Source organism: Bos indicus, chromosome 6 (assembly GCF_029378745.1).
Source record: "Bos indicus isolate NIAB-ARS_2022 breed Sahiwal x Tharparkar chromosome 6, NIAB-ARS_B.indTharparkar_mat_pri_1.0, whole genome shotgun sequence".
In the NCBI taxonomy this organism is placed as follows: Eukaryota; Metazoa; Chordata; class Mammalia; order Artiodactyla; family Bovidae; genus Bos; species Bos indicus.
Window position 1 is genome coordinate 23,236,535 of NC_091765.1, and position 25,226 is coordinate 23,261,760.

The window sequence follows — 25,226 nt, forward strand, 5'->3', positions numbered from 1 at the left end:
TGAACTGTGGTGTTGGAGAAGACTCTTTGAGAGTCCCTTGGGCTACAAGAAGATCAAACCAGTCCGTCCTAAAGGAAATCAGTCCTGAATATTCATTGGAAGGACTGATGGTGAAGCTGAAACTCCAATACTTTGGCCACCTCATGCAAAGAACTGACTCACTGGAAAAGACCCGGATGCGGGGAAAGATTGAAGGCGGGAGGAGAAGGGGACAACAGAGGATGAGATGGTTGGATGGCATCACTGACTCAGTGGACATGAGTTTGAGTAAACTCTGGGAGTTGGTGATGGACAGGGAGGCCTGGCATGCGGTAGTCCACAGGGTCTCAAAGAGTTGGACACGACTGAGCGACTGAACTGAACTGAACTGAAAAGACCTTTTGTTCCTAACAACAAACAGGAGGAGGCCTAGGGAACTACCTCCTTACCCCTGGAGGCAGGTCAGGATCAGGAAGTCAAGAATCCAGGTTATTTGTGCTCTGACACTACACTGGGCTTTTAGGTGAGAGAACCTTGAGAAACTGCATGGAGAGTGGGGCATGGCTGAGAAACTTGTTGGTAGCCGTGGTCAAGTCATAAAATATTGTAAACCTCTTTTAAAGAGTGTATCAAAGCTTTTAAAACTTCTTTTTCTTTAGTAAAAATTAAAAGAAAAAAAAAATCAGCATGTCTTAACTGTATTTGGAGGAACCTGGAAAAATATTAAAAAACCCCAATGATTTGACTTTATTTTCCTCATTGAAACTGGAATACGTGCATGTTGTCTAAAATATTGGCAAACATAGAGAAGCAGAAAGGAAAAAACAAAAAAAATCGCCCATAATTTCAGCACCCAGAGATAAAAAATGTTAACATTTTGAGGTATGTATCTCTGGATTTTATTTAACTTGGTTTATAGCAGTGGTATTACTATTATTATTATTTTTTTGCAGTGGTATCATTTTACACACATTGTTTTGTAGTAATCTGTTTTTTCCCCTTAAAGTGAAAAGTGAAAGTGTTAGTCACTCAATCATGTCCGACTTTTGCTACCCCATGGACTGTAACTCACCAGGCTGCTCTGTCCATGGGGTTCCCCAGGCAAGAGTACTGGAATGGATTGCCATTTCCTTCTCCAAGGGATCTTCCCCAGGGATTGAACCTGCATTGAACCTTCCCCAGGGTATCCTGCATTGAAGGCAGATTCTTTACTATCTCTTTCTCCTTTAAATAACATATCCAGGAAAGGGTCTTTTTGTCTTAAGGAAGAGCTTTGAGAGTGCTGCTGAACATGCACACACGTGTGTGTGTATGTACATGTGTGTACATCATGGGAGGGGAGTGCTCCAGTACCATCAAGGCTTCAGTAAGAAAACCTACGGGGAAAATAGAAGAACAAATCTTGGGGAAACAGAGTTGGGATCACTTGATTAGCCACTTCTTACACCTTAGAAGATCATCCTTCTAGAATGTTCTCTTCTCAAACTTTAGACAACTCATGACTCAACTCTAAAGAGGAAATGAAGAGGGGGAAAAGTTCAAGAGAAGATTGGTAGAGGGTGACTGAACACGTACACACGTTGTGCAATATCAAGGCGTCTTGGAAGTGGTATGGAGTTCCTTGTAACTGAGGATGGGCAGATCCCTTGTTGCGTCATAAACAAACCTGGAAGTGATGTCTTCAGTTGCTCCCACTTTAAGGCTTCCACTACCAGCATGGAGCATTTGAATCACCAGTTCCCGGCTCTTGTGCGGTCACCCTTGAAGTGGAAAGTTAATTGAACAGTTCACTGTTTTCAAGGTCAGAAATGGCCTCCCAATTGTTAAACTCAAATCACCTTTTTGAACTTTAAATATTTAAATTGTCCTCTTGGGATCTTTGGCCCGTTGCCATAATATTCGAAACATTCTTGTGTGTACTTCATCTTCTATATTTCTTTTCCTTTTTTTATAATTTTGTTTAAGTAACTACTATGAAAAACCAGTTTGGCAACTGGTTTTAAAAACTTCTGTGAAGACAGTTGAGGGGTTAATTCATTCATTTCCTACATTTATTCAACAAGTATTTGCTGATCCTTGCTGTGTGGAGAAGGCAATGGCACCCCACTCCAGTACTCAGGCTTGGAAAATCCTATGGACGGCGGAGCCTGGTAGGCTGCAGTCCATGGGGTTGCTAAGAGTTGGACATGACTGAGCGACTTCACTTTCACGTTTCACTTTCATGCATTGGAGAAGGAAATGGCAACCCACTCTGGTGTTCTTGCCTGGAGAATCCCAGGGATGGCGGAGCCTGTTGGGCTGCCATCTATGGGGTCGCACAGAGTCGGACATGACTGAAGCAACTTAGCAGCAGCAGCAGCAGCAGCAGCAGCAGCAGCTGTGTGTCAGTCACACGGTATTAATATTGTTAGTAATAGCAATAGTTAATACAATACTAAGATATGTGCTCAAGGATTCCAGAGGTTTCTTTCCCATTAAATATTTATTTTAGATCTTCATCTTTTCTTCTTCCTGATACATTCCTAACAATCTGAGACCAGTGTTCCTGGTCTGGCCGTCTTATGTTCATACGGTGGTAGCTTAGGTGGGTGAATCAATAAGCTGACTTCTCTGCTTGAACTGTAAGAATACTGGGTTTAAAGCAGTGATTGGGAAGCAAAGCAAAGAACATCCACTTCTGGATATTCTAGGTTTGGTGATCGTGTTGCAGGGGTGTGTCATGGTCGCATCAGCAGCCGTTGGCATGTGGTGGAGGGTGTTGTGCCCGGTCAGGGCTGTCTGCCTCTTCACTGTGGCTGTTGCACCTGCCCAGCCACACTGGGTGTTTGGGGTGATGAGCCTCTTGGAGGCTGATGGACAATAAGGAAGGCTTATTGCAAGGGCAAAAGTCATGACCTGCTCCCATTGCCCTCTTAATTCTCATCATGGTAAGAAAACTTGACTCATGTTTGAATTTGGCTGATGTTTATTTTTGAGGTCTCTCTTTGGATAGGATGCTAAATATGGTCTAAGAGTAATTTAGCTTGATGATTCAAGTCACTATAAGTCACATTTATACACTATTTATAAGTGTATAAATACATTCCTTGATGGGTCTAAATAGTTCTTTCTTTCATTGTGTTCTTCTTCTCAGTGTTCAGCCCACCTAAACATAGGAGACACAGGAAAGTGTTGGTTTGAATTTTAAGTTGTTTAATCTTGGACAATTTACCTTTCTAAGACATGATTTCTGTATCCCAGATTTCTCTTAAAATCTACTCTAGTATGATAGTTGATGTGGAGATTAAAATAGATTATACATTTATCTTAAGCATATACGAGCACTAGTCTCCTGGGATAGTTTTTTAGTCTCCCATATAGTTTTTATGTACTGGCCAGAATTCCTATAATAACTATTCTTTATAAAATTCATTTGTCAAGTAATCACATAGTTACTTACATTACTGAGTTCTGCTTTAGGTGAGTTTTTTTGACCCAGTCTTATCTTCCAGCCACCAGAAGCATTGAACTAACATTTCAGATACAGCACATGTATCTCCTCCTCCAACAAGCCTTCCCTGACCTCTTCCCTCACAAAACTTTCCATGTGTCTTTATTATTATATCAATTTAGAGCAGTTAATTGTTATAGTTATCTGTGAAAGTGAAAGTGTTAGTCACACAGTCGTCTCTGACTCTGCGATCCCATGGACTGTAGCCTGTCAGGCTCCTCTGTCCGCGGAATTCTCCAGGCAAGAATACTGGAGTGGGTTGCCATTCCCTTCTCCAAGGGATCTTCCCAACCTAGGGATCGAAAACAGCTCTCCTACACTGCAGGCATATTCTTTACTGTCTGAGCCACCAGGGAAGCCCATCGTTATCCATATCTATGTTTTGTTTACTGAATGGTGAGCTTATTGAAGATGGAACCATGTCTTATTCTCAGCATCTACCAGAATGCTTGGCCCGGAGGAGTTTGATCAACCTGTGACTGATTAATGAATAAATGAAAGTGAGGGAGAAGTGGAAGTGGCTTTTATGAGAGCAGAATAGATTCAGAGTTTGCATGGATTCTTATTTAGCCTCTTACCTGTGGCATCTCTTCAGAGAACAAGAGACCTGTCATTCATCTGGGGAACGGGGAGATAGATTACACGACTTTCCTCTTAGCTGTATACGTGGCAAATTCCAGAAGACTAGATGTAGTTCTTACGAAAAACAACAGCTGTCACAGAACAGGGCAGGATGCTAAGAGAAAAGAAGGTGGATAGGGCTCTTTCAGACTTGAATTCTAACTCCAGTTCTACCTCTGGCTCCCTTTGGGACTTTGTAATGAAATTTAAAGTTTGTGTGGCCCAGTTACTTGACAGCCTGGAAAAACGGACTAAACTTGATGTTGTTGCATTCTAGTTTTGATCATCACTGAGTCTAAATGTGTTAGGAGGCCCTTACTTTCCTTGATTTGAGAGCTCAGTTGCTCCTATAGCAGGGTCCTTGTTCAGAATGTGAGCTGCTCAGCTTCCACAGAATCACAGTCTGTGCAAAACAGAATCTGAAACCACCTCTGGGGTGACTCCTGAATGGGATGATGTTTCATTTTTGGTGTAGTGTGAAAGCCTAGGCTTAAGGTATGCAGGGTCAGATGGTCCTATTGCTTTGTATTATTTAGTGGATGCCATTTGACTCAACAGCCACGTAGATAAGAGAACCCATGTGTTGGGAAAAGGAAGAAGGATGGAGAAGCTTTTTTTGTTTTTTGTTTTTTTTTTTGCTTTCAGTCAGGTTCTGATGTACCAGGAGCTTTCCTTTGCTAGCTTTAAAAGTATCTTTTGTTTTTGATTTTTTTTTGTTCATCATGGATTTTTTTTTTTTTTTTTTTGCATTGATTTTTATCTCTTTTTTTGGCCACATCCTTAAGTACATGGGATCTTAGTTCCCCAACCAGGGATCAAACCCATGCCCCCTGCAGTGGAAGTTCAGAGTCTTAACAGCTGGACCACCAGGGAAGTCCCCAAAGTGTCTTTTAAATGATTACTTTGAGTATCAATTAGGAGTCTTTCATTTGTAAGTAAAAGAAACTTAAGTGAAATTAGCTTAAGTCAAAAAAGAAATTCATTGACTTAGGTAACCAAGGAGTCAAGGGGGGGCAGAACCAGCTTTAGGAGCAGATGTATCCAGGAGACTAGTGCTTGTATTGGATACCTGCCTTTCTCTGCTTATTAGTTCACCTTCATTCATGTGATGGGAAAGTGGCCAAAGGGACCCATAGCAGTCTGTGGGTCCCTTTGGCCACTTTGCCACCATAGCAATCCTAGTGGAAGGAAATTTCTGCAGTGGCTCCACCAGAGAGTGGACAAGTCTGGGTCCTATGTTCCCTGGTCAGTCACAGCTACATCACGTGGAAGGAGGCTCCCATCCCAGGCAGGTGAGCTGTTCCTGGATAATGGAGAAGGGATCTCAGACAGGCAAAAGCAATTAACTGGCCTTAATTATTTCTTGTGTTTTGGGCTTATCTTGCTCTGTCTTCCACTTCCACTGTTTCCACTGTGGAAACAGTGGAAAAACAGTAACAGGCTTTACTTTTTTGGGCTCCAAAATCACTGTAAATGGTGACTGCAGCCATGAAATTAAAAGACTCTTGCTCCTTGGAAGAAAAGTTATGACCAACCTAGACAGCATATTAAAAAGCAGAGACATTACTTTGCCAACAAAGGTCTAGCTAGTCAAAGCTATGGTTTTTCCAGTAGTCATGTATGGATGTGAGAATTGGACTATAAAGAAGGCTGAGCACCGAAGAAGTGATGCTTTTGAACTGTGGTGTTGGAGAAGACTCTTGAGAGTCCCTTAGACTGCAAGGAGATCCAACCAGTCCATCGTAAAGAAATCAGTCCTGAATAATCATTAGAAGGACTGATGCTGAAGCTGAAACTCCAATACTTTGGCCACCTGATGTGAAGAACTGACTCATTTGAAAAGACCCTGATGCTGGGAGGGATTGGGGGCAGGAGGAGAAGGGGACTACAGAGGATGAGATGGTTGGATGGCATCACCTACTCAGTGGACATGAGTTTGAGTAAACTCCGGGAGTTGGCGATGGACAGGGAGGCCTGGTGTGCTGCAGTCCGTGGGGTTGCAAAGAGTTGGACACGACTGACTGAACTGAACTGAACTGCTCTGTCTTATTCACGGACTTCCTTTCCTGCTTTTGCACAAATCATATATGTATTCTCAAAGTTTTTCTCTCCTTTCTGTACTCTCTCTGTGATGATCTCCTCTAGTCCCATTTAGCTGTTACCTCTTTACAGAAGACAGTCACATCTTGATCTCTGGCCTCTACCTTTCCCAGAGAAAACTCATTCATCATTTCCTTCTGGTGTCCCACAAACAGGCATTGCAACTTTAAATGTCTAAAATGAAACTTGGCACCGCCCTTCTGATTCTTTTCTTTTCCTAGGTTCTCTAATCCCACAAGTCACAACATTCTATTTCTACTTTTTTGGAGTTCTGACCTCAGAGTTGTTTTTGACTATTTCCTCTGCATATTATTTCTGCTTTGTGTGAACTCTAATAGTTCTTTATCATTAATCATTTTCTCTCTGGTTTTAGAGGTACTGGTGTATCTGATTTATTGCTGCTGAAATTATTTAAATTTCCTGATGGAAAGTATGATGACTTATTTTTCTTTGTACCATTTTTTTCTTGTCACCCTCCAGCATCCCTCCACCTTCAGCTTTTCCCATCACTGTAATACCCTGAATTTATGAAGCAGTAAATGTTGAGTGAAGGAAAGAATTTCTGTGATGTGTAGTACAGTTATTATACATAGTTTGGTATTGTTAAAAAAAAAAAGTCTGATAGTAAGGTAATAAAAACATTTTATTCAAGAACTATTGCAATAGGCAAAAAGTACCTCAGTATAGAACAGTATTCTTCTCAGTTCTGAATACATCATAGATGAGTGGGGATTTATAGCCAAGGAGCAGCATGGGGATCAGTGGATGGGAAACTTCTGAGAGGAAACATCAGAGGCAGAGAGGGATTTTGACTAAACAGACCCAACAGGATTTCTGCTGAAGCCAGGTTAATCAGATATCAGGGTGAGGAAGGAGGAATTTCACCAGATATTGAGGATATTTGGATAATGTCACATGGTAAGGACAGGGGATTCTCTGTAAACATATTTAGCAGCATACTTGCTAAAACTGGGTAGCACCAGCCATACAAGGACAGATGCAAAGCTGCAGCCTAGAGGACTTAGACTGGATGGATCGTGTGAGTCACTCAGTGGAGTCCGACTCTTTTCCAACCTATGGACTGTAGCCTGCCAAGCTTCTCTGTCCATGGAATTCTCTAGGCAAGAATACTGGAGTAGATTGCCATTCCCTTCTCCAGAGGAACTTCCCAAAGCTGGTCTCCTGCCTCGCAGGCAGATTCCTTACCGTTTGAGCTACAGGGAAGTCCAGAGGACTTAGAACCTGACTGAAGTTTAGTCAAGGAGGAATCTGTTTATTTATCTGAGCTGTGTAATCTTAAGTCTTGCCTAATTCCTTGGCACTTAGTATACGCAGATTTCCACTGTATGAAATGTTGAGGGAGGAACTTGCCCTAATCATTCAACCTTCCCTTGTCCTCTCTTTGGACCAGAACCCAGAATCCCTACAAAGATATGTCTGGAAGAGAAACAACTTCTCACTAGTCAGCACTGGTGGAAGGTGGAGTGGAGGAAGCAGAAGAAGAAATGTATGGGACTATCTGCTAAAATGATTTTGAATATAATTTGGGGTCTCATTAAGAAGATGCAGCTAAATCCCCTGACCTCTACCACTTATTTGGTACTTTGTGTGTATAAGACCCCTTTGAAATCGTCTTAATGCAGGTAAGAGTTTAACTCAACATGTAGAAAATGCCTTTAGGAAAAAGTCCCCAGCCCACTGTGCCTTAGCACGGCTGCTGGTTGCAGTCTGCAGCTTTTTTTGCACAAAGCTCAAAGGGCCACAGCAGACCTCAGAGTGGCAGTCTTGAGAATAGCAGTGTTGTAAGAGCAAATAGGTGGAAAGAACAGCCAGTACGGAAATGTGAAGGAGCCCGTGAAAGCACACGGAAGCAGATACTCTTCAGGTTAATCACCCTGAGCTGTTTTCTGAGGAGCCCCTGTTGGTCACACCAGTTTTATAGTTCATTCATTGTTTATTTTGGAGGAGGAGGGGTGTGTTTGAGAGGACGTTTGAACTTCCTCAATGGTTCTGCCGGTTCTGTTGTCACTCTGTTCTGTCCAGGCCCTGGGCGCTCATCCTGTTTATCTCTGCTCTGGAAAGCACTGCCCTTTCTTAGACAACTGCTTTCTTTGTGTCAGGTTCAACTTTGTTATTTCAAAGCACAATAAAAATTAGTGTTATTTAAAACCGAATAAGGTGCAGTATATAGCTGTTTGCATTCCACTTGCTGGTAGCTATTAGGTTGGTGCAAACGTAATTGCGGTTTTGGACTGTGAATTTTAAATCACTATAACTAGGCTCAAACAAATCTTTATTAATCAAAATAAGAATCATTCAACCAACACATTTTTTGCCAACGAGGAATAAGTTTGTTTATTCCTGTAGCATAAAAATCCATGCTCTGGGATTTGACCAACTCTTGGAAAACATATTCTGCCTCCTGCTGTTTGTGGAAGCGTCTTCTCTGCAAAAAGTTGTAGAGATCCTGGAAGAAGTGGTAGTCGGTTGGCCAGAGGTCAGGTGAATATGGCAGATGAGGCAAAACTTCGTAGCCCAATTCGTTCAACTTTTGAAGCATTGGTTGTACAATGTACGGTCAGATGTTGTCTTGGAGAAGAATCGGGCCCTTTCTGTTAATCAATGCTGGCTGCATGTGTTGCAGTTTTTGGTGCATCTCATTTATTTGCTGAGCATACTTCTCAGATGTAATGGTTTCACCAGGATTCAGAAAGCTGTAGTGGGTCAGAAGAGTAGCAGACCACCAAACAGTGACCATGACCTTCTTTTGGTGCAAGTTTGGCTTTGGGAAGTGCTTCTTCATCCAACCATAAGCTGGTTGTCACTGGTTATCAGACACAATCCACTTTTCATTGCATGTCGGAGTCTGATCGAGAAATGGTTCGCTGTTGTTGCATAGAATATGAGAAGATGACACTTCAAAATGATGATTTTTTTGATTTTCAGACAGCTCACGAGGCATCCACTTATCGAGCTTTTTCACCTTTCCAGTTAGCTTCAAATGTCAAACGACTATAGAATGGTCAACACTGAGTTTTTTGGCAGCTTCTTGTATAGTTGTAAGAGGATCAGCTTTAATGATTGCTTTCAGTTGGTGGTTGTCAACTTCTGATGGCCGGCTGCTGTGCTCCTCATCTTCCAGGCTCTCATCTCGTTTGCAAAACTTCTTGAACCACCACTGCACTGTCTGTTCATTAGCAGTTCCTGGGCCAAATGCTTTGGTAATGTTGCGAGTTGTCTCTGCTGCTTTATTACTCATTTTTGAACTCGAATAACAAAATGACTTGAATTTGTTTTTTGTCTAACATTATTTCCATAGTCTAAAATAAATACAAAATAAACAGCAAGCCATGTCATTGGCAAAAAAAACATTAACTCAGAAATGTGCATTAAAATGGTATGTAACATAACCACATTTATTTAAGAATGTATCCAGTATCAAACGTCAAATTTCAACAGTGCAAAAACTGCAATTACTTTTTGCACCAACCTAATATTTAATTAAACTAAATCAATTAATTTTCACTCATAACTCCTTTATTTTTATTTTTTAAAATGAAAATATAGTTGACATACAATATTATGCTAGTTTTAGGTGGTTAGATTATGTTAGATTATATTAGATTATGTTAGTTTTGGTGATTATAAATTTGCAGGCATTATGAAGTGATAAGTAGTAACCATCTATCCCCACATAAAATTATGACAATATTATTGACCATGTTCCTTATGCTGTATATTACAACCCTATGGCTTATTTATTTTATAACTGGAGGTTTGTATCTCTTAATCCCCTACACCTACTTCATCCCCTTTTCTGGCAGTCACTGTTTGTTTTCTGAAATAGATAGCCACTTTAAATGAAGCAGGCCTGCCATTGATTCAGTTTTGTCACACTGTTAGTAATCCTCATTCTAAAATCATAAAGCAAATCTTGAGTTTTGTTGTTTCACTACCTTTTTGTTCTTTCAGCACAGATCATCAAGACTCTCAGCTATCTTACAATATTGATTTATATTCTTGACTGCATTTTTTTAGTGTCTTTAATGATTTATAATGGACAGTCTGGCATCCATAAGGATAGTGACTTTAAAACTCTTTACTGCCATTTATAGTAAGAAATGAACTTTATATTGCAGTTCAGTATCCATGTGTCTGGTATGTATAAAGTGTAACCGAAGCAAAAGTTTGACTAAGCAATACTTATTCTTGTTTTATGTGATATGCTCTACAGTTTCTACGATATTGTTTTTTACTTACTTACAAAATGCTGACTCTGATGTTGTAAGTGGATTTCCTGACCCATGAATGCGTCACATTAGAATCTAAAAGGAACTGTTTAGCAGTCATCAAGTTTTAGGAAGTCTTAGATTGTGAATTCTGAGAAGACTTTGCACATTATCTATGCACAGCTTCCCCTTTTCCTCCTATTTTGGAGGCATTTCCTTGCAGGGAAACAGTGCAGCTTTGTGTTTCTACTTCTAGACCTATTTATTTCTGGAATCATGCAATGAGGCAATTGAGCCACATGGACTCTGTAGTTTTTTTTTGCTTTTGGCCGGGCCTTGTAGCTTGCCAAAACTTAGTTCCCTAAAGAGGGATTGAAACCAGGCCCTAGGCAATTGCAAGTGTGGAATCCTAACCACAGGACTGCCAGGGAGTTCCCTGGACTCTGTAATGTTTGAGCCTTGCAATTATACTGCTAGGTGTCCTCATGGTAATGAGTACACTATACCCACTTTCTCTCCCCCGGTTGGCCATCAAGCTATTTTTTCCCTCCATTAGTTCATTATCCCCTATTCTTGACCTTAGGAAAGACTGTTACCAGAGCATCGAGTGTATTGTCACCTCTTCTAGGGATGGCACACAGTTCTCACTGTCATAAACCCAAAGGAGAGTTTGGCTTGAATAAAGAATAACTTTAGGTACATTTTTCAACATTAACAGTTGTCTGAATGTGCATTTTCTTTAAGGCAATTGAAGTCTTAGCCTTTGGCAACTTCATACATTTTGTAGAGGGTTAGGACTTCAGTAGGGCTTCCCCAGTGGCTCAGTGGTAATGAATTCACCTGCAGTGCAGGAGACCCTGAGAGACTGGTTCGATCCTTGGGTTGGGAAGATCCTCTGGAGTAGGAAATGGCACCCCACTCCAGTACTCTTGCCTGGAAAATCCCATGGACAGAGGAGCCTGGTGGGTTGCAGTCCATAGGGCTGCAAAGAGTCGGACACAACTGAGGGACTAAACAACAACAAAGGGCTTCCACATATATATTTGGGGAGGACACAATCCAGTCCAGAGAGCAAAGCTGAAGTCTTAGTGGGGCTTAAATATTGGCTGAAGTATGTGAAGAAATGTTCTTTGCACTTATTAGAGATATAATTTTTTTATTTGAGTGACTGGGTATTTTTAATGCTCTGTAATTCTTACAACATTTATTAGCAGTAATAATTTCTGCTAATTTAATTTAATTAAACACATTTAATTTCTTTTATATTCATCTTAATAATCCGAGTATATAGAAGAAAGTTTACAGTTAAAATATACCTGAGTAAACTGACACTTTAAAAAAGTTATTTCTGAAGAGAATTTTTTTCTAATGCAGGCTCTATTCCTTATTAATAGTTAAATGAATTTCTAAACAGCCTCGCACCATTTTCAAAACTTTCTATGATACAGAAAAGCTACCCACCATCACTGAGAATAATAGATATTTTAGCAAACAATGACTTGTTCTAAAGACCTGTTTTCAAACAACTTTTACATATTAAGATTCTTATTATTTTAGTCTAGGATGGATGAATTTCTTAATCATGAAATTATAAGGGAACCAGGTGTGTTTGTCTATAAGAAATGCTATTCTGAGCCACTTCAGTAGCCTCCATGAAATACCTATTTGAACCAAAGAAAAACAGAGATGGAAGACTGAGGATATAAAGTTGTTTTAGACCTCTTTGTGTGAATTGGTTCACTGCTAATATTTTTAGAATCCTGGAAATCCCCAAACTTACATTTTGGCTGCTATAGATAGGCTGTTGATCAAGAAAAAAATTTTTGGCCATTTTTCTAGTTTCTAGCATTAAAGAGGTGTGATTTGCTTCACAATTATAGAGGTCTATACATTTTTACAGTAGGCTTGTTTTGAACTGTGGTGCTGGAGAAGACTCTTGAGAGTCCCTTGGACTGCAAGGAGATCCAACCAGTCCATTCTGAAGGAGATGAGCCCTGGGATTTCTTTGGAAGGAATGATGCTAAAGCTGAAACTCCAGTACTTTGGCCACCTCATGTGAAGAGTTGACTCATTGGAAAAGACTCTGAGGCTGGGAGGGATTGGGGGCAGGAGGAGAAGGGGACGACAGAGAATGAGATGGCTGGATGGCATCACTGACTCAATGGACGTGAATCTGAGTGAACTCCGGGAGTTGGTGATGGACAGGGAGGCCTGGCATGCTGCGATTCGTGGGGTTGCAAAGAGTCGGAGGCGACTGAGGGACTGAACTGAACTGAACTGTGTATAAACAGTAATGTTGAGTGTCTAGAGAAAATACTTTGTATCTCTTTATGGTATCTTTGCTGCAGACTTTTGCTGTGTTGACACATATATGTTTACTTTGTTTCTTCTGTTTCAGTGTTTATCAGCTGCAGAGATCTTTTCCCTTCATGGCTTTTCAAATGTTACACAGATCACCAGCTCAAACTTCTCTGTCATCTGTCCAGCAGTCTTACAGCAACTGAACTTTCACCCTTGCAAGGAAAGGCTCAAACACAAAACAAAACCCAGTCTTTCAGAGGGTATGTTGGAAGTTTTTTTCTCATTTGTTGGAAAAATCTGGGGGCTAGTCTGAAATGAAATCAAGATACTTCTGCTTTATTGCTCTGAATCAATCTGCACAGAATCCCTTGGTTAAAACAAAACAAAACAAAACAAAAACCAACTTACATTCTGGAAATCTTTCAGAGTAAGTATGACTAGAACTCATTTATGCCTCAAAAGTTATGCTCTTCTATTTATGGAGTCAAAGTTTTACTTGGTACCAATTGAAAATTTTATAAATTTTGGTCTAGTTTTAAACAATATATGTTTTATGCTGTGTACATTGGATGGCACATTACACTTTTTGCATTCACTATTTGGGTCATAACTGATCCTTTTCCATTACCTTGTGCTTATCATATTATTTTAAAACCTGTCAATTTATCTGTCACTGTCAGTAAAGGGAAAAGGGAGCTAGTATGATTCTAAATTAAATCTTAAGGTACTGAGTTATTACTGCTTTGATTTTCAAAAATGAAAGAAAATGCCACTGACTATTTTAAGTGCCTATAGTAGTGTTGCCATAGATTATTGCATTAAAAAACAATTGTAAAGAAAATTTAAAATATAAGTGAGTATATTCTTAATATATAGTTCACATACTTAAATGTGTGGAAGAATTCTTTCATGAGTGAGATAAACCAACTGTTGAGGTGCTGTTTGCTAACTTTACAATTTCATGGTATTCTCCGATTGTTACCTGCCCCACGTGAGTATTTTAATTCTCTTTTGTTTTGTTCCTTTATTTTCTGTTTATTAAGGATTACTGAGGGGAGGGAGAGGGCCATGGCTAGATCTTCTCTGGGGGACAGAATTCTTGGTCCAGGGAATACCAGCATAAGCTTGGGGATGATCTTGGCATGTGCTTATGCATCAGTGAGAAAGCATGCATGTCTGGGCACAGTGAGCAGGAAGCAGAGTAGAAGGAGATGGTAGCCAGGGGCCAGATAGGGAGGGCCTGTAGGGTGTGGTAAACTGAATTTTGTTCTGAATGTGGTATGAAGACACTGTAGGGTTCTAAACAAGAGGGTGATATGATTTTATTTGGATTTGTAAAAGATTATTCTACTTGCAGTTTGAAGAGTAAGTTGTTATGGGGCAAGAGTAGAAGAAAGGAAATGGATCAGGGGTAGGGGGCTTAGCCTGATGAGGGCTTGATCTAAGGTGGGAGAGGAGAAGTGAGGAGATACGGTCAGATTCAGGATGGATTTCTGTGAGGCTTCCCCAATGACTCGATGGCTCGGCGGTAAAGAACTGGCCTGCAACGCAGGGACCCAGGAGACGTGGGTTCGATCCCTAGGTTGTCAAGCTCCCCTGGAGGAGGAAGTGTCAGCCCACTCCAGTATTCTCACCAGGAAAACATCCCAATCCATGAGGTCACAGGGTCGGATGACTGATCGTCAAAGCATGTGGGCACTCAGGGTGGACTTTGGAGATGGTGCTAATGTGGTTTGCCCGTGCTAATGTGGTTTGCCCTCTGCACTGGATGTGTGAGAGGGAAAGATGAATGAAATTTGAGCCAGAGAAACTGTATAAATGGTTGCACCTGTATCCTGGGGTGGACAAGACTGGGGAGGAGCACTTTGTTGTGGAGGAAGCGAGTGGTGAGTGTATTTTTGATGTGACTGGTGTAAGCTGTTGATGTAGACCCACAAGGGGCAATGTCCAGTAGACAGTGGATACACACATCCAGAGACTAGGTTGAGGCTGGAGATTTGTCATCCTAGTGGTCTTTGGAGCCACTGGTCTGAGTGAGCACATCTAATGCTGATATAGATAGAGAACATAAAGAGATAGAGAACATAGAGTAAAAATGGAGAAGAAAAGGGAAGCCTCAACAAAGCAAGTGCCTTTTTTTTTTTTACCAACTTTTGGATTCCTTTGTGTATATATGAGTAACAGGGATAACAATGAAGGCAAAAATAATGATCATAGCCAACTTTTATGTAGTGCTTACTGTAACAGCCACTTTTCCAAATTCTTTTATATGTTAACTCAATTCATCTTTGGACAACTAAATGATGAAGGAACAGTTATTCCCATTCTACAGCCTAAGAAACTGAGACACAGTTCAAAATCATTTGCTCAAGATTATACAGCCTGTCTCTGTGCTTCATTTGTAAAATGGAGATAGTAATAGTACTTTCCTTGTAGAATTGTTGGAAATAGTAAATGAGTTAACATATGCAAGTACCTAGAACAGTGCCTGGCAGAAAATAGGAAGAATGTGCCTTCACTCTTCTTACACACGTGCTCAGAGGTTGACTCCATTCCTTGGCCCCCATGTAAGACTATTCTTTTCTAACACAGAAATGATTTTTTAAATAATGAAATGCCCTGGATTCTTTATATAACAGTTTACTTAATACAGAGACAATTTTGAGCTCATTCAAGGGAATGAAAAACCAAAATAAAAGCAAGCCAAAGAGTCATGACTCATTTGTAAAGACCCTGATGCTGGGAAAGATTGAAGGTGGGAGGAGAAGGGGACGGCAGAGGGTGAGATGGTTGGATGGCATCACTGACTCTATGGACATGAGTTTGAGTGAACTCCGGGAGTTGGTGATGGACAGGGAGGCCTGATGTGCTGCAGTCCATGGGTTCTCAGAGAGTTGGACACGACTGAGTGACTGAACTGAACTGAACTGAAAGAGTCATGATACCAGGATTTTATGAGTACATTTACTCTGATATTTCAGTGAGCAGATAAGAGTTTCACATAATCTGAGACTTCATATTTTGTGATTTTGCAGTTGCCTTTCATGTGCTTTACAAACTCATATTGATGAGTGCAATAAACTGATGGTAAATCAAATTTTCTAGGAGATTAATTATATTTTAGCAGTAAGTTAATGGTTCTAAAGTTGCCTCACTTTTTTTTTTTTTAGTTACAGAATGCGTTTCAATTCAAATAACAGATAAGAATAATAGTATCTTACCCTTAATAGTATCCCTGAAAATCACATTGTCCAACTCTGTAATACAACCGATGACATAAGTCTGTGCTCCAGTGGGGTTAAATGGCTTCCTTCAGGTACAATACCTAAAGTGGGATGAGAGCCCAGGGCTCCTGACTCCTGTTTTGTTGTATAACAGTGAGCCAGATGAACTAAAATTTATATCATGTCTACTTACTAAATTAAAAAAAACAACAACTGCATTTATTTAAGACATTAGGGAATGGGTTAAATGGTTTAATTTATCCTTTTAAAAACTGTGAAATAAAAGAATTAAATGAGTTTGAAAAGATGATGTTCTTAGAATAGTCTTATCACATCATGGGCATTCAGTACATGTTAGCTGTTGTTACTAATATTCCTTGAAAATGTGTTAATAATCCTTCAGAGCTCACTGAGAAGCAGAGAGAAAGGATTTTCTCTGAAACAGATCATTAAAGGGAGTCCCATGTGTAGATGGAGAGGTTCAAGGAATATTTTGATATTAATTCGTTCTTTGGTGCTCAAGTTGAGTGGATGAATGGATCTTTTTTCCCCTTGAGTAATGCCCTAACAACATGAAGGGAAAGCTATGCTGTGAGCCTGGAGTGTAATGGTACACACTCCCACCATTCCCCAGGTGGTTCCAATAAATGTGCACAGTGATAGTAAGGAAGGTTAGAAACATTGGACTAGCAAATGAACTGGTATTTTTTTGACAGAGTTCTAGGCTGTGCCTTGAAAATATGGCATTCATTAATTCATCAAGGTATGTGTGCTATTTGCTGGGCAACATTCTGGGCTCTGAGGATGAATAAAACATAGCCCCTGTCCTTGAAAATCTTATAATTGGTAGACAAATATGCATACATGTGTGCTAAGTCGCTTCAGTCAGGTCCGACTCGTTGTGACCCCATGGGCTGTAGCCCTCCACACTCCTCTGTCCATGGGATTCTCCAGGCAAGGATACTGGAATGGGTTGCCATGCCCTCCTGCAGGGGATCTTCCTGACCCAGGGATTGATCCTGTGTCTCCGGCATTGGCAGGTGGGTTCTTTACCACTAGTGCCACCTAGGAAGCAGACAAATATATAAGTGATAAAATGATAGTGGCACGCAAGAAATGGCAAATGCCCCAGATATCTTCAAAGAGCTGTGGGGAACTTGATGAGGAAGAGATCTCCTCCCAGAGGAGCCAGAAAGGCTTCATGGAGGAGAGGAGGTCTTATCATTGGTGTGGAGAGCCGTGTGTGAGTTTGTCAGGCAATGAGGACAGAAAGGTGTTTCTAGGTAAAGAATCACAGTGCAAAGATATTCTGTATATGGAAAACATTGTGTCTCCATGAAAGCCATGTTGATAAGGGGGTAAATAAACAGTACTGTCAAGGTTGTGTGGCAGTTTATATGAAGGGCAGTTGCAAATAGGAACACAAGGTGATCAGAATCCTGTTTTCAGATAATGAGTTTGGTGGCTGTGTCAAGTAGGGAGAGGAAGACCAGACAGAAGGCTGTCATAAGGCAGCCGATGAAGACTGGGAGATGACAAGAGCCTGAACTCAAGGCACAGGCGATGGGATGGAGAAATGAGTGAAATATCTCAAGCAGAATTGATGGAGTTTGGTTGCTAATTGTGTTTGGAATTGACTGTGGGGAGTGAGAAATTGGAATTGATCCTGATGCTTCTGCTGTTTATAGAGACAGTGGACCAGGGTAGTGGAATAGGATATCTCAGGGGGAAACTGATGAGCTTAATACCTGTAGTGGCTTTGCCTCTGTTTGATACTCAAAAAATTCTTTGCACTTTGGTTTTTTGATTTTAGTTTCGAAGTGTATATATCTTATCTACCTGATTAGATTATAAATATTTATTGAAAGAATGAACACATGTAGGCGAGTGATGGATAGAAGGATGTTTGTGCTAAGGGCTACCCACACAGATTATACTCTGGAGGAAGAGGTGGGGTTGAGAACTTTCTCTAAGTGGAAGTGCTGAGGGGTGTGGGTAGTATTGCATTAGGCGATAAGGTAACAAATGGGAACAAGGTGGATCTTCAGAGTCTGGTGAGATAACTCTAGGGATGGTCAGGAGTCTGGGACTGATAGGAAAGTATCTGTGGAAGATAAAGGCATGGTGGGTGCTGTGATGATCTTTGTGGTAACATTGTAACATTTATTATCTGTCCTCTTCATATGGTGCTCAGCCCAAGCTACCTTGTTTTGCTTTGTGTATATGTGTTCCTGCTAGCCTCCCCAAGCCAATGGTTCAAACACCTTGTTGGCAGAAACCACCGTTTGGTCTACATTCTAGGCTCCATTTGCTAGGACTGTTTATTTGTAGTTAGAGTCATTAGAGTAATGGTCAGCAATCCTGTATGCAGGAAGCACAATATAAAATGTTCACTGTTTTGTTGAGTCTCGGGCTTTTTAAAAATTAGATCACCTCTAAGGAGTAATAAAGCATATTGCTAAGGAATGTGGGTCCTGGGACTGGACTGGGTTTAAATCTCTTATTCTATTCGCATGACTTGGGCAACTTAAATAAATTCAAATGAACTCCACGTGCCTTGGTTTTTTCAACTGCATTAAGGAGGTAATAGTACTAGCCTCACAGGGATTTGCGAGGATAAAATGATTTAATACAGGTTAGTCAGTTAGCACAGAGAAGGCGATGGTACCCCACTCCAGTACTCTTGCCTGGAAAATCCCACGGACAGAGGAGCCTGGTGGGCTGCAGTCCATGGGATCGCTAAGAGCCGGACACGACTGAGCGACTTCACTTTCACTTTTCACTTTCATGCATTGGAGAAGGAAATGGCAACCCACTCCAGTGTTCTTGCCTGGAGAATCCCAGGGATGGGGGAGCCTGGTGGGCTGCCATCTATGGGGTCGCACAGAGTTGGACATGACTGAAGTGACTTAGCAGCAGTCAGTTAGCATGGTACATGGCAAGCACTCGCCAACATGTACCCCAATGATAGTGTCAACAAAAAAAAACCCCAACATTTAAAAATGCTTTCTGGACATTTTAAAGAAGTGACAATTCAGAGGCAGCTTTCTAATTTTTCACACTGTCCTTTGCATGCCGTGAGTGAGGCCATGGGCAAAGCTAGTGTCAGACAGTTCCAGGGGCTAACTTGTGTCTCAGCTTGTCCTACCCTGGCACCTGCACAGTTCGCACAGGCTGTTCCTCACATTCCCATTTTGTCTTCCATCTCCTCTAGGATAACTGAGGAGATATTGAGGCCCAAAGGTCATGCATATCATTGGCTAAAGACCTTAGGATGCCATCTAATCATTTCATTCTAAGTCATATTTATTAAACATCACTAGGGTGCCTTGCCCTGGGGATGGAGATATGAAGAATGCACCCCCATCTATGTGTGTAGCATATTTTCACCTTTGAGCCCAGTAGGGTGAGTTGTGCAAGGTATGCACTCTCCCCCGCTGCCATATGCTCCCTTCCTGAGTGCTCACTACACTGGGGCTCCCTGGAGGCCCAGGCGGGGGGCTGAGCTGCTCCTCTCCCGAGGAGGTGCTGTCCACAGGCACCTGCAAATGAGTGATTATGACCAGCTCAGTGTCAGCAACTATGGTCATCTTGAAGCTAACCACTCCCACCCATCTCGACCCCTATCTTGCACTCACCCCCCCATATCTTCTCCTTGAAAAGCCTTTAAAGAAGAAACACATTTCAGGCTTAATGTACAGTAAGATGTCGTTTGCTCCTTTGCACTAATTAATTTCCACTCTTTCCCTCTCACCCACAGTTTGGGGATATGGATTCCTCTCAGTGACAATTATTAATCTGGCATCTCTCCTCGGATTGGTTTTGACTCCATTGATAAAGAAATCTTATTTCCCTAAGATTCTGACCTATTTTGTGGGGCTGGCCATTGGGACTCTATTTTCAAATGCAATTTTCCAACTTATACCAGAGGTAAGGAGGTTGGGCTTTTTATTTCTGTGAATCATTGTTGCTTTTAAATGTTTCACCACTTTGTACATTTTAAGCCTCCATAATTCTTGCAGCACTTTATGGTCTGGTTTATAGTGTTTTGGATAAGAAAAAGCTGAATCACAGCAAATGGAAAAGCTTGTCCCAAACTCTGGGGAAGTCAGTGTCAGGGAGAAAATTCATCTTCTGGGTGGCTAGACACCAGGACGTGCTCAGACAGCCCCGGGACACCTTGGAGGGCCTTAACAACTCCATTCTGTCACACATTCAGCAATTTTGATTTTCTGTACTTATTATTTATTTATTTCTGGAGAGCACACAGTATCTAATTTACTAAACATATACAACAAAATTCCTTCATATATTTACAACCGCTGTGGAAGATCAGAGGACATATTAGAAAAAGGCTGACAAACCTTTTCATTTCTTTTTTTTTTGACTGTGGAAAAAAATCAATTGAGGGCCGATAAATAAATAGCAGCTTACTTTTTCCTTTAATGTTATGTGTTACCGATGCCATTGCCCAGAGTTAATCAGCACATGATATATACGTTTTACTTCAAATGTATAATGTGGTCATATAGGGAATAGAGGCAGAGGGAGGAGAATGACTAGAGGCAAAGAGATGGGAAGGAGAGAAAGACATTAATAGGAAGGAGCCACAAAGGAGACCTAGAGAAATCCATGCACACGTGGATGACATTACTCCAGCCCGTGTACATACAAAGGCGGAGCTCCAAACAGAGAGAAAGTAGTACCACCTTCAGCTCATAAGTTTTAGGAAATTATAACTGTATGAAAGTGGGGATGTAACTTCTTAAAGTCATAGTATTATATCTAGAAGGGACCTAGGAGAACATGTACTTCAAACCCTCAATTGCAAAAATTAAAATCCAAAATTGCAAAAATTAAAATCCAAGGAGATTAAATCACTTATACTCAGTAACAAAGCCAGGATTATAGTTCAGACTTTCTGAATAAAAACATTACATGTAATATTATACATGGACCATATTTAATATAACATATATATTAACTCATCTGATTTGTGGGTCAAATTAAATTAAACTGATATTGTATGTGAACTGAGGATTGTACCTTTATGATTTTGAAGTTTTCTCTTTTATTGAAAATGTAATAATACATAAAAATGTCTACTAGGAAAATAAGACACTTCTTCAGTAGCACTTAAAGATATTTTTTTTGCCTTTCTGTGTTAATTAGGGAATTATGGATGGATGTGCTCAGAGAATTATGTAAACACTAAAGAATCTATCTGTTTAATAATAACCCCAATTTGCATAATTATTCCTTTTGTGGCAAAATTACTTCCCCTTTGTTATTTTAGTTTCATACCCTCTGTGTTAGGTATATGGAGCAGGTATTTTATGTCATTTTGCACTGTATAAATAGGTCCAGAGAAGCTACTGAAATGAAGATGAGACATGAGGTCTCCCCCGCAGAGACAAATGTAGAACAAGAACCCAGGTGTCTTCTAAGTTTGTAATTCTTATCTGCTTAGAACTTCTTGGCTCTATAATTTCAAACTCTTGCTCTTGCCCTATGTTCTTTAAATGATGCATTATTTCATTATCATTGTGTGTGTGTATGTGTGTCTGTGTGTGCGTGTGTGTGTCTGTGTGTGCGTGTGTGTCTGTGTGCCTGGTATCTTAAATTTTTTCTTCTTTATTCTGGAGCTCAGTTCTTAATTTATCTCTGTAGGACTTACTAGGATCCTCTACATTCAAGAAGATCTCTTGTGAAAACAGTAATCCAAGTGAGCTGCCATATTTGCTTTAAAAATTTGACTCTGGATATGAGGGGAAAATATATTACTTTTAGGAAAAGTGGGTAATCAATGTCTCATTTGTCTTTATGACCTATATCTACTGTTATCTTATAAATAGAGGAATCAGTACTGCTTTTTTACTATGAAAAGTTTACTTTTTTAGGCCAATATTGCTGAAGATTTTATAGCTAGGAAACTATAAGTTACTCTGGGGGCTTTATTTAATAGAGCTTTCTCTGGTTATAAGACTTCGATGCCATCTCTTATAGTTTGATTATTCAAATTTCAGATTTTTGGCAGGTAAATTTTCCAGTATTACTTGGATGTGAAGGATGGACTTAGAACTGTGGTGAAAATTATATACTGAATTAAATTAAATTATTTGATCTTAACCGTAAGCCTTTTTTTCTGCCTTAGGCATTTGGATTCAATCCTAAAGTTAACAACTATGTTGAGAAGGCAGTTGCTGTGTTTGGCGGATTTTACATCCTTTTCTTTTTTGAAAGAACACTAAAGATGTTATTGAAGACGTATGGTCAGGTAAATGGACTTTATTTTAAATGTTTGATGTTTTACCCTCTAAAGTTACTTTATATAGGCATGTAAAGGCAGGAATTTTATTCTTACAGTTATGTGAACAGTTCAGTTATTAGACTTGTGAATATGAGCAGAAAGAAAAGAATCAATATATTGATAAGTATAAGAGGAACAGTTGATTCTTATTGTAGAATTTGGAGTAAATACTAACAATTTAATGTCCAATAACAGATGCACATAATTTGTTTCCTCTCATATTCATTAACATCAGAAGGTATATGTACTCTAAAACATGAAAAAAAAAACAACCCACAACAGAATCTAATAAATGAGGATACATTTAAAGGGAGAGAATTTTTTTTAATCTAAAAAGATTATACTACATTTTTCTCTTATAGATAAAAACCATTAAATTCTCTTGCCTGCATGAGCAATCTTTGTTTCTTCTTGTAACATTTTCCTCTCTTGTTTTTCCCTGTAGAATGATCACACCCACTTTGGAAATAATGACTTTGGTCCTCCTCAAGAAAAAACTCATCAACCTAAAGCATTACCTGCCATCAATGGTGTGACATGTTATGCAAATCCAGCTGTCACAGAGCCTAATGGACACATCCCTTTTGATAATGTCAGTGTGGTATCTCTCCAGGTATTGTCATTCTCTTTACCGCATCGCTTACCCTTTGTGAAGCCTGCGGTGCATGCAGCTACATTAGTATTTTGCCCATTTAAATGTGTCAGGCTTTTTCCTGTAGGTGTGGGAAAAGTAGAATGCAAGTCTGTTACTTTTCCCACTTTCCCTCCATGTATTTACTACAAACACATGAATTAAGCATGAAATTGTGAGTTTCTGGGTCAGAGGCTTTACTATTCTCTGTGAACTCCGGGAGTTGGTGATGGACAGGGAGGCCTGGCGTGCTGCGATTCATGGTGTCGCAAAGAGTCGGACACGACTGAGCGACTGAACTGAACTGAACTGAAGACTGTTTAACTATGTAAGAACTACTTAGATTTACACAATAATGTGTAGCAAAATTAATTCAGAGCATTTCTCTTATTTTGCAATTCTTTCAAGATCCCAAACCAAAGAATACTTTTGAGTGATTTTGAAATTGAAAGGAGACTTGTAAGCTAAGAAAATTGTGTTTAGGGACTTCCTTTGTGGTCCAGTGGTTAAGACTCTGCCCTTCCAATGCAGGGGACACGGGTTCAATCCCTGGTCAGAGATCTCAGGTCTCACATGCCACATGGTGTGGCCATAAAATTAAAAAAAAAATTTAAATTGTGTTTGTTAATTATTTATATTTCAATTTTCTAAATAATGTTAATAAGTTTCATTTCTTGAGCAAGAATTATATGCCGAGTAATAGGCCAGGTGGAGCTAGTAGTAAAGATTTCTCCTGCCAGTGCAGGAGACACAAGAGATGTAGGTTCAATCCCTGGGTTGGGAAGATCCCCTGGAGTAGGAAATGGTAGCCCTTTCCAGTATTCTTGGCTGGAAAATCACATGGACAGAATCTTGGTAGGCTACAGTCCATAGGGTCTCAAAGAGTCATGCTTTACCGAGGACACACACATACACAGTACACCAGGAACTTACTTTATCTCATTCATTTTCCTTAATAACTATTAAAAGTAGAATTCTTTTCTATGTGTTAGGACTGCATGTTATAACTATTAGAACTAAAAGGAGAGTTTATTTTCTCTGTGTTAGAACTATTTGGACCTCATACCCAAATGATGTGTGCAAAAAGGAGAATTTATTGGGAAGATAGTGGGCTGTCTAAAGGGACAGCCAAGCCACAGCCCCGGAACCATTAGAATCATTAGGACTCCCTCCTTCTCCTCTCTCTTTAGAGTCATTCTTCTCTTTCATGGTGGACCGGCTCCTTCATAAATTGGAAACATAGCCACTAGCAACTCCCGAGATTTATGTTTTATAATTTCAGCTACTAGATGGAATTGACCTGCCTCTTTCAGTCCTAAATACGCAATTTCTGGCAGGTGTCTCCTTGGTCCATCTTGAATTAATGTTCACTTTTAGACTCATCTCAGTGCTTAGAGGATTGGGCCCTTTGTATGACCCCAAGGGAGTATGGATGCAGCAGATGAGAGGTTATTATAAAAGGAGACTGGGATGCTAGTGTCATCGGTGTCCATTTCATTTGACAAATTAAGAAAGTAGAGCATTAGATGCTAAATAACCTCTCCAGGGTCTCTCAGTTCATAAATGGCAGATCCATAAGCTACAAAGTTAAATACAATATTAAAAAAGACAATTAAAAATAAAATCAAAAGGAAGTCAGCTGAGAAAAATAAGCAGGAAAAAAGATATTTGGAAGAGGTTTTATTAGTGCAGGTGACCTTAATTTCCTTCTGGAAAGAGAGCATGATTGGCCTTATACTTCTTCCCACCTGATTAAGGAAAATCTCAAGTGTATTTCAAGAGGCAGTTTTGTGTGAACACTAAGCTAAGAGAGGAAATTATTTCATGCAACTTAATGAATGATGCTTTCAGGCAAGACTTTGCAAAGAATATGTAAATGTTCAAATAGATAATTTCCTATAATAATTTCAGCTAACATTTATTAAATATTCAAGGACTACTCCTAGAACATTAGATAAATGATCTTATTTGATCCTCATAACAGCCCAGGAGACAAGCACTCTTATAATTAGGAGACTGTGGCTTAGAGAGGTTAAATAAACCCAAGGACACAAAGCTCCTAATGATGAAGCTTCTATCAGAACTGAGGCCATCTGATGCTGAAGCTTGCACTCTTATATGCCTTGCTGGATTACCTTCATCTTGTCACTGCTCTACTAGAATCAAGATGGTAACATTAACTCTTAATAAATATTGATTTTTGTAGGGGGAACAAGGTAATTTGGCCCAAGGTCACTGCTTTCTGAGGGCAAATAAAATTGAACTGTTCAAAAGTTTTACTTTAGTTTTAAAGTCCCAGGGCTCCTAATTTATAACTCATAATAGTCAGAAGACACGTTTG

General features: G+C 40.0%; 1 protein-coding gene across 3 annotated transcripts in view; it reads left to right on the plus strand.

Annotated features, from left to right (window-relative positions):
- The window catches only part of SLC39A8 (solute carrier family 39 member 8), an 83,523-nt gene that overhangs the window by 18,331 nt on the left and 39,966 nt on the right, over positions 1 to 25,226 (plus strand). For 2 of the 3 annotated variants that reach the window (XM_019962383.2, XM_019962384.2), the window contains exons 3-6: positions 12,818 to 12,980; positions 19,705 to 19,874; positions 22,099 to 22,221; positions 22,700 to 22,867. In XM_019962383.2, coding sequence (XP_019817942.2) covers positions 12,818 to 12,980; positions 19,705 to 19,874; positions 22,099 to 22,221; positions 22,700 to 22,867 — 624 coding nt within the window. Of the gene's footprint in view, positions 1 to 7,527; positions 7,834 to 12,817; positions 12,981 to 19,704; positions 19,875 to 22,098; positions 22,222 to 22,699; positions 22,868 to 25,226 lie in introns of those variants that run through there. The other variant, XM_019962385.2, reaches the window with a different exon arrangement.